Here is a 13,458-nt window from a genome sequence, read left to right as displayed (position 1 = left end):
CGATTCTTCTTTATTTTAATGCCATTTCATTACTTTGCTATATAGTAATATAACTGCTGGACCATCTGGAAATGAATGAGGTAACTGTTAGGCAATTTTAAGTATGTGTGAGTGATCTTATTAGTTGGCCACTACGGTGCAACCTTTCCATACATTGCTAATGATAGTGTGTTCCAGGATTGCCAGAGCAATTGGGGCTGAAGATTAAAATAAAGATAGTAATAGCTTAAAGTTATTTTTATTTTTTGTAATTTATATATAAATTTATATATACTAAAAACCATTGAGTGGGTGAATTGTATGGTATGTGAATTATATCTCAATAAAGCTATTATATTAAAAAAAAAAAAACAAGATTCTCCAAGCTGAAAAAAAGATCATTTAATATGTTGAAGCAGGGAGCCTGATACAGTGAAAAGAGAACTAATGATGATTTTAGCAAACTTAAATTAATATTGCATATTATTAATTCAATATGCATCATCATTGCATAATATTAATTATGCATCATTAATATAGTTGCATATTAATGCAATCAATTATTATATGCGATATTAATTTGTGTTAATTAATATGAATAGTAATACTTCCAACATACATTGTCTTATTTGCATCTCACGAAAACTCTTAATTCAAACAATCCTTACTCACAGTATAAGAAAAAAATCAAACCAGAGTATTGATATCTCCATTTTGTAAATCAGGAACCTGAGGCACGGATGGTGTACTTTTCTCCTGAGTGATAGAGTTAGTACCTGATATGACTGCTAGTAAGGTCCATGATCTTAAAAATTATTATTCCACTGAAGTTTCCTATGAAGAGTAAACCTAACAGCCCACATATGGTTTACTCAGTGGTTAGAGCATGGTGATAATGAAGATCCGAACTTACTAATTCCTTGCAGTTCCTTTGCTGCCCACTTCTCCCAACAGGAGCATTGCTCTCAAGCCCCGACACTAGCCAGTCACAGTGAGGGCACCGCCAAAGCTGTATTCAGTCAACCCCACACCCAAGCAAATTTTGAAGATAAATGCTTTCCACTGTGTCATGTGCCAGTGCTTACTCTATCCACATGCATTGTTCCACACATTCACCCAATCATCAATGATCCATCCATCGAGTAGACAGTGTGTACAGGTAACACGAATGAGACAGACATAGAGGGCAGTTATTATCATTCTAGTGAACCAGCCAAAGTGCTATAATAGAAATAATAATCGGATAATAGAAAGTAGGAAGCATCTAAATGGGCACTCCAGAGGACTTCCCATTGGGAATAATGTTAGAAAGGCATTCTCTTACTACTAAAAAGAGCCATAGCTATTAGGTCTTTAAATGCTCTGCAAAAGGTTTGCCAATACATCTTACATGAACACGAGGAATGCCATTAGATTAGGTCTTCAGTGAGAACAATAACACGGTACTGATTCCTAATGAATGAGAAAACCACAGCGATGAATGACATCACAGAAAGCAAAGTAGTAACGGAGAGCAGATTCTCCAAAGATATGTGTGTCAATATCCTCCTTGGCTTTCATCCGTTCATCTCTCCTTTCAGGGATCCTAAAACTACTCCTTGACAACCTACTATGTGCCAGGTACTGTTCTTGATTCTGGGCTGTCGGCACCAACAAGACTAAGCAAGTCTCTGTCCTCTGGAAATGGAAAGAGGGAAAAAAAATAAATCTTGTAATTTCCAGTAATATCTCTTAATTCAAGATCAGGAGACACAAAGTGAAGCTCATATTTCTCTCAGCGTAGGGACTTGGGATAAGAGCAAAACTTATAATGAATAAAGAACAAAAGAGGGCTGGGATGGCTCTAGCACTGTGAGTAAACGGAAGCATTAGCAAATGCTCTAGAGCTAGAGCAGGGCCACATCTCTTAAGGCCTCTGAAGGATACAGTTAGGAGTCTACATCTGACAGGTAGTGGGAAACCAGGAGGGATGTGAGTAGAGAAATGATGATATTTAATTTTCCTTTTATGAAAGCTTCTGGTAACTGCTGTATGCAAAATAGACCATAAGGAGGCGAGGATGGGAGCAGAGACGATTAGGAAGTTATTATGCACATCTCCCCAGGGACATGGCACACTGGACAACGGGTGGCAGTGGATATAGCACTTGCAGCAGCAAGTGCTGAGCAGTGTCAGATGCTGAACACAATTTGAAAAAAAAAAATTGAGGCAAGAGGACTTATTTAATGGGCTTAGCTAACAAATAAAAAGATTTGCAGCGACTGTAAGGCTGTCACAACTGGAAAACAATCCATTCTTTCAGTGTAATTCCTCTATTTCTGTAATCTTGAAGTAGGTTGGCAACATCAATAAGAAGTTATTTTTTCCGCCATCTTAATGCGAAACGTTATTTGAAAGAAATATCAAAAACTATTGGAGATTATCTAATATTACAGGATGAAAGCAAAAGTACCACGTACTCATTTGACCATAACTGTTTTAAGGAATAAAATGAACCCTCCACCACCTGAACGTTTAAGCTCACAGAAGACAAATATCTGGCTGTGCCAACATAAATCAGATCCTAAAGGGACTCACTTCATAGCATTAATGAAATGTTGATTTCACAAGTTTGGGTAGATGCACGTTTTAGTTGGCTGCAGCCAAATTATGTTGGCCTTAACAAGCCCTGATTATTTCACTTCAAAGTTATCTGGGTTTATTGCAGCATAAGCTCCAGTTACTTGCTAATATGGATTTCTCTGTCCTTGTCACTTTACAGAACACCTGCAAGAGAGAGGGCGAGTGATAACACAGGGCTTCCAGGCCGACAGACAAGGGTATCGTCACATCGGAGTTTCAAGTCCCTTGTTACATGGATTGACACTTGCCAGAATAACTGTGTGTGTGTGTGTGTGTGTGTGTGTGTGTGTGTGTGTGTGGCTGTCTGTCTGTCTGTGTGGCTCCAGGCAAAAGATCAAATGGTGCTCTGGCTTTGTGAGCTGTCCTATGAAAAGTAGAATTAGGTGCGCCTAGCTGGCTCATGGCTTGAGTGTGTGAGTCTTGACTTTGGCTCAGGCCATGATCTTAAGGTTGTGAGATAGAGCCCGTGTGGGGCTCCACCCTCAGTGGGCAGTCTGGTTGAGGATTTCTCTCTCTCCCTTTCCCCCTCCCCCAGCTTTCACTCTTTATCTCTCTAAAATAAATAAATCAATCTTAAAAAAAAAAAAAGAATTAAAGGCTCACAGATGGCAAAATAATGAAGGAAGAAAACCAAACAATGAAATTCTAAACCTCCCAACCTGATTAGCCTTATGCAACCAATCATCACCCAAATATATTTTACTATGCAGTGTTTCACTGCTCGCAGCCCCATACTTATTAACATTGCAGAGCTAGTGTTCTATGGACACCACTAACTACCTCTCCCCTCCATGGACTGTGTTCCTACTGGGATGATTGAGGGAGAAGATGAGGGGCTAAGACCTCCTAGATTAGGATTTCAATTCTTCCTTGGCTAGATGTATGGCATTTAGCAAGTTATCCTATCTTGGCCAATCAGGTTCCTCAGCTAAAAAGAAAAGAGGCTAATAATAGTACCTAACTCAAAAAAAAAAATGTTATGAGAATTAAGTAAGATAAGTCAGGCAGAGAGTGTGTAATAAGTGTTCAGCAAATTATTGTTATTCCACTCTGCCACAAAAAAAATCACATTTTGATGATAAAAGTTGGTTGGGGAAGATATCTCTGAGCCCAGCAAAACTTGAGGTGCAAGATAAGCTTAATGAGTGAGTGAATAAAGCAATGAACAAATATTTGTCGAACCTCTATGATGTTGTGCTAGGAGTGTGGTGGAGTTGCGCCTCTTTATTTAATTTAAATAAATTAATTAAATTTAATTAAAAATTAATTTTTTAATTTAAAAGTCTTGCAAAGCCTGGATAATTAATTCCAATTAATAAATGGGATTACCGAGGCTCAGAGTGGTTAATAATATGCCACAGTCACACAGCTAGTAGATACAAGAATGAGAATTTGACCAATGTCTGGCAGGGAAAACAGCATTTCAACCATAATACACTACAAATCCTGCTAGGCAATCTTACTAGAAATGTCCAGCTCTGAGTCAACAGAACCAGGAGTGTTCCTTCCCCCGTAGCTATCATTTTGAACAATGAGCTATACTCATCCTCAATGGAACACAGACTACCTGTAGCCAACTCTGCAACAGCGCTGATAGTCTCATGGGGCAAACTACTTTGAACTACTCAAAGTAGTTCACTGTAAAAAAAAACAAAAACAAAAACAAAAACAAAAAAAAAAACAAAAGAAAATAAAGGAGGGTGCCTGGGTGGCCCAGTCAGTTGAGCATCCACCTGATTTTGGCTCAGGTCATAATCTCAGGGGTATGACATCGAGCCCCACAATGGGCTCCACACTCAGCAAGGATTCTCTCTCTCCCCCTCCCTCTACTCCTCCCTCACACTCATGTGATTCTCTCTCTCTCTTTCTCTCTCTCTCTCTCTCTCTCTCTCTGTCTCTTAAGAAAAAGCCATTAACTAGATGCATCAGTCAGGTTTCAAAAACTGTATTAGAGCCTGCTGGTACTTAACTCTCATGCATTAACCAACCCAACGGTAGAAGCTGGCAGTCTGCACTCTAAAAGCAAAATTAGAAAATGCAACTTCATTGAATTTAAAAGAGAGTATGTATTGCTAAAACACTCATGCTTTATTTAATTGCACTCTTGGTATATTTGACACCGTTTTGCTTGATCTATTCTCAAAGAAAAAATCATATCCATTTTAGATATGTGGCTGCCTCTAAATGAGTACTTTTCAGCCAGGTGTTACATCCAGATGGATTCCTGGAACACCTGCTGATACCACAGTCAGCCAGAGCTTCATTCTCACCTTCACTGTAAAGGCAAATACCTCAGGTGTGGATGCTTTAACCTCTTGGGAAGCTGTGATGGTTCCCTAAATTGAATGCATGGTAGATAGAGGCTGGGGGTGCTAAAGTGTTGACTATGAGGTACGATGCCTGAAGAGGTAGGAAGACAGGTCAAGTGTGGCGGATGATTGGGACATACTGGAAGGATGAGGGGAGAAACATCCATGGAGTGAGGACGCCCAATTACATTAAGCATTTAGAGAAAATGTCAACACTTATGATGTCACTATCACAATTTTTTTAACTTTCAAAAATAAGATGCATAGAACTGAATGGAAAGACTTGCATGACCGGAGTCATTGTGAGGCTATTAACCAGTATTAATTTGGGAGAATTATTAATGAAAGGTGCTATGCAAACTATGTCACTTGTATGGTATTTCAGACAAGGTTTTTGTGCTTATTTTTGTCTTCTTATCAGAAAATAACAATAGTAACCACTTCCAGAATTAATTAGTATGGAAAAGACCTTTGTACTCTGATTGAGTATATTTGTTCTGATGAAACGTTCTCTTTGATATCGATGTTGTATATGAAATGAACCTGCCGGTGGCTGTCTTCCTTTAATTAGGAAACTTAATACGCCAGCACTGTCTCGATGCCACACACACAAAAGTGAATATTTAAGAAACATGACTAATTTTCAGTAATTCAGAGTGCTATCATAAATAACACAGCTCATTGTTTAAAAAATTATGAAAAAGTACCTTAACAATGTCCTCAGAGAGAAATCAAGATACATGTTTTAGGCTAGAAATTCTTAATTCTGGCTACATTCAATGTTGGCCTGGGGTTATAGTTAAAAGTATGGATCCTGATTTCAATCCTCAGACCAAGTAAAATTGATTTTCAGGAGCTGGGACCCAGAGAGTTTTAAGAGCTCCCGGGTGACTTGAATGTGTAGCCAGAGTTGAGAACCACTGAAGTAGGCGATGCTGCCAGGCCACCAATATGTTCACTACTGAAAACTCAGGGTGAACCTTCTGAAGGCTATAAACAAATTCACTCTCAGGTTTAAAATAAGTGTTACAATAGGTTAATGCCACTTTTTGATCAATTCTGGCTTTATTTTCTTTCTATTCAGTTTATGAAAAAGAGAAGTCCCAGTTCAAAGGCATTGCCCATGCACAAGTCCAGCCAGCCACAGATCTGAAGGCAAATCTTGCTCAAATGAAGCAAATCTTGGGTGATAGTAGCAAAAAGCAAAAGGGAAGGCTGGGCAAAATTGTCTCTGCTACAGGAAAAATAAAAATTATATTGACTACCAACTGAGGGTCAGGATAGAACCTTTCAATATTACTGTTATTCCAAATACTAGGTGACTATCAACCAGTTTCGAGTTTCAGTTTTAAAAACTCTCCATTGAATTGTGTACTAGTTTGACTGAAATAAGAGCAATTTTCCCTATCTACAAAAAATTCTGATGTGAGTTTTTTCTTTACATATTCTTTTTTATAATATTTATATATGTTGTTTCAAGAAAAAAATATAGACAAATAACCTTATCGTGTGAAGTTATGCACTATTAGCTAGCATACTGGAATATTTCTACCTCTTTTCTCATACATTTTCAACTAAAATGAGGGGAGGCCTACATTTACATTTAAGCTATTTTTCCCCACTCAGCAACATGCCACGAAAGGTCCAATAGTACGGTTACAAGAATATTTAACTTCTTTCCATTCTTAAGTTTGATGATTATTATCCAGAAAACTGTCAGGGAAAATATTTTTCATTTCTGAAACTATTTTTTTTCGAATAGAATTTTAAACAAAAAATCCAATACGGAGTCTCTAAAGTAAGTGTTCTACAGGTTTCATCCTTTGGCTCATACAACAAAATATCTCATTGAAGAGCTGGGTGTCATCAACTTGTTGGTAAATAAAGGAAGTTCGAGATGGCTAAATGAGTTTTCAAGTATATTTGTCATCCCTTGCTCTAAAGACGTCATTATCATGATAATAAATAACTTTCAAAAAGTATCTTCCTACAATAATTTTCTAGAAGGCAAAATTCTGATGTAAGACTGTTAACTGATACAGTAGCTTAGCCTAGATTTTTTGCAGTCAGGAAGACGGTGAATCTCTTTAGCCAAATCCTAGAGATGCCTGGGCTCAAAGGTGGTAGATAAGCACAGGAGTGAGAGTCAGAGGTGAAAACCTGAAGAAAACTGAAGGTCTGACAATACAATATGCAAACACAAACTTTTTCTCTGAAGAAATTCAAAGTGCGGGAGCACTCTGCATGTGCGAGTCAGCTCTCTGGAATACGATTTTCAATCCGACATTGGGTGCATCATCTAAGTGATGGCTCCTAAACCATTCACTCTAGAGTGAAATCTTTCCTTTCCTGAGACTCGTGCATGTACCTAGAACTCTGAGTCAGCCTTCTTCTTGTTGTATTCTTAAATGTAAACAGATGACCAAAGATCACCAGAAACGGTTGGAAATTCTACAGCCTAAAAGACAATGACTAATTGAAGCAGGCCAAAAAAATGGATCCCTGGAACAACAGGATAAAACTTCAAAAGCGAAGGAAAACTTAAGACAATCACAAGTGTAATTAGAGAGATTAGAGAGGTTGTGTTGATGAAATGCAATAGGATGCTCTGAAAAAGTCACATCAATATACATACATGATCTCACCTTCTCCTCAACACACACACATACACAAATAAAAAGTCATTTGGAAGAAAAGTGCAGGAAATCTTCCAGAACTGAGGCAGAAATCAAAACCATGAGATGAAAGAAATTGTACATACATGCATGCACACACACTTAAACATAAAGCTGCATGATTCTGTAACAAAAATAAAGATAATAAAAATGCACAGAGAGAAGAAAAAAAATCAATGACAAAGGAACAAGAATCGGACAACAATTGGGCTTTTAACAGTAACAATAGATGCTGGATGAAAAGTGAATCCAGTTTCCAGGTTTCCAGGAAAATTATTTTTAACCTAGGACTTTATAACCAAGCAAATACAATGAAATGTAAGAGTGAACTGACGTCGTCTCGGACATACAATAACTTACAACGTTTGCATCACATCTGAGCCTTCAGAGGTAGCTGCTTAAGGATATACTCTGGAAAATATGAGACTGAAAACTAAGAAAGAGGAATATGCGGGACAGTAGAAACTGGAACTAACCCAGTCATCTAATGAAAAGTCAGTGAACACCAAGAATTTCTTAAGGAAGAAGAATGAGGTAAAGGATATAAAAGTTAGAATCTGGAACATATGGGAATACTTAGAAGATGAGATATTGTCTCCTCACTAGAAAAAAATAGATAATCTAGGAAAATGAAACTAACAAAAGTTTGTGGTATAAGCAAGAAAATAAGTTTAGTGTGGCATGATTCTGGGTAATCTGTATTTTGATGGAGGGTTCGAAAGGGGAATCGATGTGACTTCAATTCTGGGACTATTCAAGACTGGCACAGGGGTCATAACAACTTGGAACTGTAGAAGATGATGTGATCCTATAAGTGCCAGAAGCCTTATTTTCATAGAAGTGCCACATTTGCTAAGTACAGAGTCAAAAGATAGTGTTAAAATGTGATAGAACATGATATATTGGTGTAAATATACTACTTAAAGCTACAAATTTAATCGGGAGAGAGGTTTAATATTTTAAATGGCAATATAACTATGAAAAATTGAAGGGTTATGCACATAAGCTAAATCTTCATCTAACGCCACAGGGGATCAACAGGTACTGCTGGTATTTAATAAATCTAGAAACAGTGGTATTAATGTGCTTATTCATAGAGAATTCAAGGAAATTTCCAAAAGCTCAACAGCAAAAAGTGTTAAAAACTTTTGGTAATAAGATTGTTGTACATTACAAATCTTCTTATATTACTTGAATTTCAAACTGTACATGAAATACCTTAATCATTTTTTTTTATTTTTTTATTTATGATAGTCACAGAGAGAGAGAGAGAGAGAGAGGCAGAGACACAGGCAGAGGGAGAAGCAGGCTCCATGCACCGGGAGCCCGACGTGGGATTCGATCCTGGGTCTCCAGGATCGCGCCCTGGGCCAAAGGCAGGTGCCAAACCACTGCGCCACCCAGGGATCCCCACCTTAATCATTTTTAACCCGAGAATATTATACTCACCCATCAAATATTAAAGACCAAATGTGTGGGGTTTTTTTCTTTCTTTTTTCTTTCTTTTTTTTTTTTTTGTTGTTTTTTCTTAAAAAATTATTCTAGGGCAGCCCAGGTGACTCAGCCGTCTAGCACTGCCTTCAGCCCAGGGCGTGATCCTGGAGACCTGGGATCGAGTCCCACGTCGGGCTCCCTGCAGGGAGCCTGCTTCTCCCTCTGTCTGTGTCTCTGCCTCTCTCTCTCTCTCTCTCTGGGTCTCTCATGAATAAATAAATAAAATCTTAAAAAAAAAATATTCTAGGTTTGAAGAAGACAGTTTGCCTTTGGAGAGGCTGTAAAGGAATAGAAATCAACTTACCCAAGCAGAAATCACTGAGGTCAGCAAAAGAGCATTTGAGCACAGAGTCTTTTTTATCCTCCTCAGCATTAACTGGGGAGAAAAAAAAAAAAAAAAAAAAAGAAATTTGTAGTTTTGGAAAGAAAAAGATTAAAATCACTTAGAAAAATGACCATCGTGACTGATGGCCAAATGATGACCAAAAAAAGAAATTTTCGAAGTTAATGAGTTGAAATTAGTTATTTAAAATTTTACTCAGTCAGAGCAAGATACATCTCTATTATATTTTAATGCCTTCATCCTCTTGAGTAATTAGGCACTTTGTTATTGGACATGGATGTAAGCTATTATTCATAATTGGCAGTAATTTCATGGTATTATTGAAAAGAGAATCTTGACATTTTCAAGTGATCTAGAGGAAGAAACAACCCCAGGGAATCATGAAGTAATTCATTCTCATAAGACAAAAAAAGCAACCCAGAGAGGGATGGGAGACACACTCCATCCTCTGAACGACAGGGGGCCTGGTTGTATTTTGACTCTTGGCTTTTGTGAAAATGAGATAATGGTATCTCAGACGGGCATGTGTGTAGGAAGGCGCCCAGGGCAGCCACAAAGTGTCATCAGTGTGGCACCTAGCTGGCACTTCCCTGTATTTCAGCTCTTGCGTTGCCTAAGGCTTCAGGGATAGCAGTAGATTGCTAACACTTGTCCAACCATATCTTTGTGCAGCCAAACCTTCACTGCTTTATTGTCAATATTATTTAAAGTCTTTGGTCTTCCTTTTTAGGAAACTGAGTTTATTATGGCTGACACAATTCTACTCAGTTACCGGTTATAGATTCTCACCAGAAATGATAATGAGCCAGCAAACAGGAAATACCAGGTCTGGGTTCCCCCAAGGTTGGCTTCTTTCAAGGCAAGAAAGGAGTGAAAACACATCTGGTCAACAAATGGCCTTCTGTCTGACTGGTGTACTGTTCTCCTTTCTATGCCAGCCTTCCTGCTAGCGAGCTCTATAAATACTAGCATAATGGATGAAGGAATGGTTTGAGAACACTTACTCTTTGCAAGTTGAACAAGAAAACCAGGAATAGCTGCTCACCTGGCTCTGCTTTGCCAGCGGAGAGTAAAGTTACCGAAGTGGGAGCCTGAGACTCACTCTCCGTTGACTGAAAGAGTGAGGTCGACTGGCTCAAGCTCTTTGAGTAAGCATAGCTCTGGGCGAGGCAAGGCAGGGATCTCCTGGACGGTTTCAATGAAGTTTCCTTTGTTATCTCGCTCTTGCTTACATTCATACCTGCGAATTCAAAAGGGTGAGTTTTAGAAGAAAGAAATCATCAGCAAAGGTCAACGAATAATTCTAATTCTTGTGATGGCTCTTTCAGGAAAGTACTCTTGAAAAGCACCACCCAGGGACTAGAACTCATTGAGTTAGTTTTGTTTATATTTTGTCAGGGAAGGTGAGAATTTTGTCAAATAGTTCTGAGAAATAAACAGCTTCTCTTACAGTTGACACTTCACCATTTTTAAAGGCTTCCGTAAAAAAAAAAAAAAAAAAAAAAAAAAAAAGCCCAAGTGGTTAAGTTCATTTAGGAATTTACGAGAACAATCATTTGGATTGTCTTTGAATAAATCTAACCATTTAGATTTCTAAGTAGCAAAATAAACGAAGCTTAATACATGAACATTTGAACTACTATTTACTAAATGGAACCCTTCTTTTTATAGTCTATTCTCCCTCAAACACACATACTACATTTGATTTTCCAACCGTCTTATAAAGCAGGTATTGTTATTTCTATTAGCTGCAAGGAACTGAGACTTAGAGTGGAAAAGTGACATGACTTATGTCACACAGATAAATAAGCAGAAAGGGGTTTATATTCCAAGCTAAAACCACCACATCAAGCTGCATCTATAAGTTAGTTCGAAACTCCTGGATACCATCCATTTACCCCCAAATTTACAGGCACTGAAATGTAAAGAACCTTTAGCAAGTCCATATCAGTAGAGGGCAAGACACAGAAAGAACATAGCTAAGGGCACACCTGTTCCTACCAGCTTCCCTATCCACCTGCCCACATGCTGATTCTCTGAATCAATTTAGATTTCTAAGGGAGTGATTGAAAAGTGAAAGAGATAATGCAAATGCATCAGTACGTAGAACATCCAATTAATGAAGCTTTTGCCTTCCAGTTACTCATCTTATTTTCAATTTGGAGACAGAGTAGAACGTGGGTCATAACAGGTGTGGGCGAGGGCTAAAGACAGAGAAAAACGTACCCTTCTAGTAATGATCACATTTAGCATATAAATACATCTAAGTTCTACACAGATTGCTCAGGTCAATAATCTTTTAGCTACTCAATTTTATAGCCAGTTCATAAATTAACTCGAGGTTTCCAAGTCGCTCTTCAAATGGATGGATTCAAGTAAAGACAAGCAGAGGTACCAGTGTGTACTGCCCGTTGAGACCAATGGGAATCCCGGAAAAGAAATTACATTTTTCTAAATTTGGGGGTAAGAATCACATAAAATCTGCCGTGGGTTAAAAAGGCAATTTTTAAAAGAGCCCCTACAGAAATAAGACATCGTTGAACGGATGAAATTCAAATAAACCTAAGAATGGGGATTTTATCTTTGGTTTTATAAAACCATGTATTTATTTATTTTCATGTTCAGTCTCAGTGTGTAAATAGAATGTGAACTAGGAAGGGACGCGAGGAAGAACTGTAAATTAACTGGGAGCACAACACTGAGTCCCTTAGCTTTCTGGGACCTCGTAACGACAAAAATAGAAAACACCCTATTGGAGGAACTCCCCAAGGTCCACAAAAAGCACACCGAAATCCTACAAAAACACCAGACAATTTCCCTTAATGACCAACTCGTGTTTTCTACACTACATCCAAGAAATGACACAGGCCAAATATTCATTCTTTTACTCCTATGTTCTGCTGGGATAAAAGGCTCTTCTCAACCAGGGCCCAGAAGCAGAAAGTTGACCATTTCATATCCTACATTGGTGTTTCTTAAAAGATATATCAGATCACACTACACAAGGTGAACAGGCATAAAAACTTACCAGGACAGCTCTGGCCTACGGAGAACAAAGAGGCCGAAAGGACCTACTGCGACAGTCAAGGTGGGGATAAAAACTAGCGACTGTTCTTTGAGGCATTATTTATTTATATAGACATTTATTTGTCCTTTATTTTTCACAAATGTATGTGTTTTATGTTCTTTTCTGGAATAATTGTGTTTGCAAAAATTCATAAAATATTTTTCAATAATGCCCCTCCCAGATGGGAACGATAGTGGGAGAGGTTATGATATTTACGTCCTTAGGTTCATAAATCTAACAACTGGCTGAGCTGAATGGTAAAATTTAGAATCCATGGGCTGGATTCTAAAGTCCGTGTCTTTTCAGAATGTTCTATGGCTCCTCGTGAACCCCAATCCTACATGGTTCATTACCATGGTTTCACATGATATAAATACCACACACATTTTCAGCAGAGAGCTCTGAAGGTAGACACCACCGAACCAAAGCAACCTTAGAGCCTATAAGTCTATACCCACAATCTTAACAAACTATGGAATATAATTTGGTGAAAAATGAACATGTGCTGCTGGGTACATATCAACAGGAATGTCTGCCCCCATCTATCAAACTGTATTCCTTGTGCTCATTTCTAAGAGAATAGATAGGAATCACATAAAATCTGCCGTGGGTTAACAATGTGTGTAACTAACTTTTACAGCAGAAGTATCAATTTTTTTAAGGTTTTATTTATTTATTCATGAGAGACGCAGAGGGACAGAGACAGAGACACAGGCAGGGGGAGAAGTAGACTCCCTGTGCGGAGTGGGACTTGATCCCGGATCCCAGGATCATGACCTGAGCGGAAGGCAGATGCTCAACCATTGAGCCACCCAGGCGTCCCCATAAGTATCAACTCTTATTTTTATTTATTTATTCATGAGAGACACATAAAAATAAATATTACTGAGAAGAGTAGCTTGTAAATAATTGGTGGTAAATTATTAACCAATATAATTTTATTTTATTTATTTTTTTAATTTTTTTATT

At 38.1% G+C, this 13,458-nt stretch overlaps 1 protein-coding gene across 5 annotated transcripts in view; it reads right to left on the bottom strand.

Annotated features, from left to right (window-relative positions):
- Positions 1 to 13,458, bottom strand: part of ANO3 (anoctamin 3) — a 372,891-nt gene that overhangs the window by 159,321 nt on the left and 200,112 nt on the right. For all 5 annotated transcript variants that reach the window (XM_038569274.1, XM_038569275.1, XM_038569273.1 and 2 more), the window contains 2 exons: positions 10,468 to 10,662; positions 9,384 to 9,455 (listed from right to left, as the gene is read on the bottom strand). In XM_038569274.1, the coding sequence (XP_038425202.1) occupies positions 9,384 to 9,455; positions 10,468 to 10,662 (267 nt within the window). The remainder of the gene's footprint in view (positions 1 to 9,383; positions 9,456 to 10,467; positions 10,663 to 13,458) is intronic.

Source organism: Canis lupus, chromosome 21 (genome assembly GCF_011100685.1).
Source record: "Canis lupus familiaris isolate Mischka breed German Shepherd chromosome 21, alternate assembly UU_Cfam_GSD_1.0, whole genome shotgun sequence".
Classification (NCBI taxonomy): Eukaryota; Metazoa; Chordata; class Mammalia; order Carnivora; family Canidae; genus Canis; species Canis lupus.
Note: the sequence above shows the minus strand (reverse complement) of the source record. Positions and strands in the feature narration are given on the sequence as shown.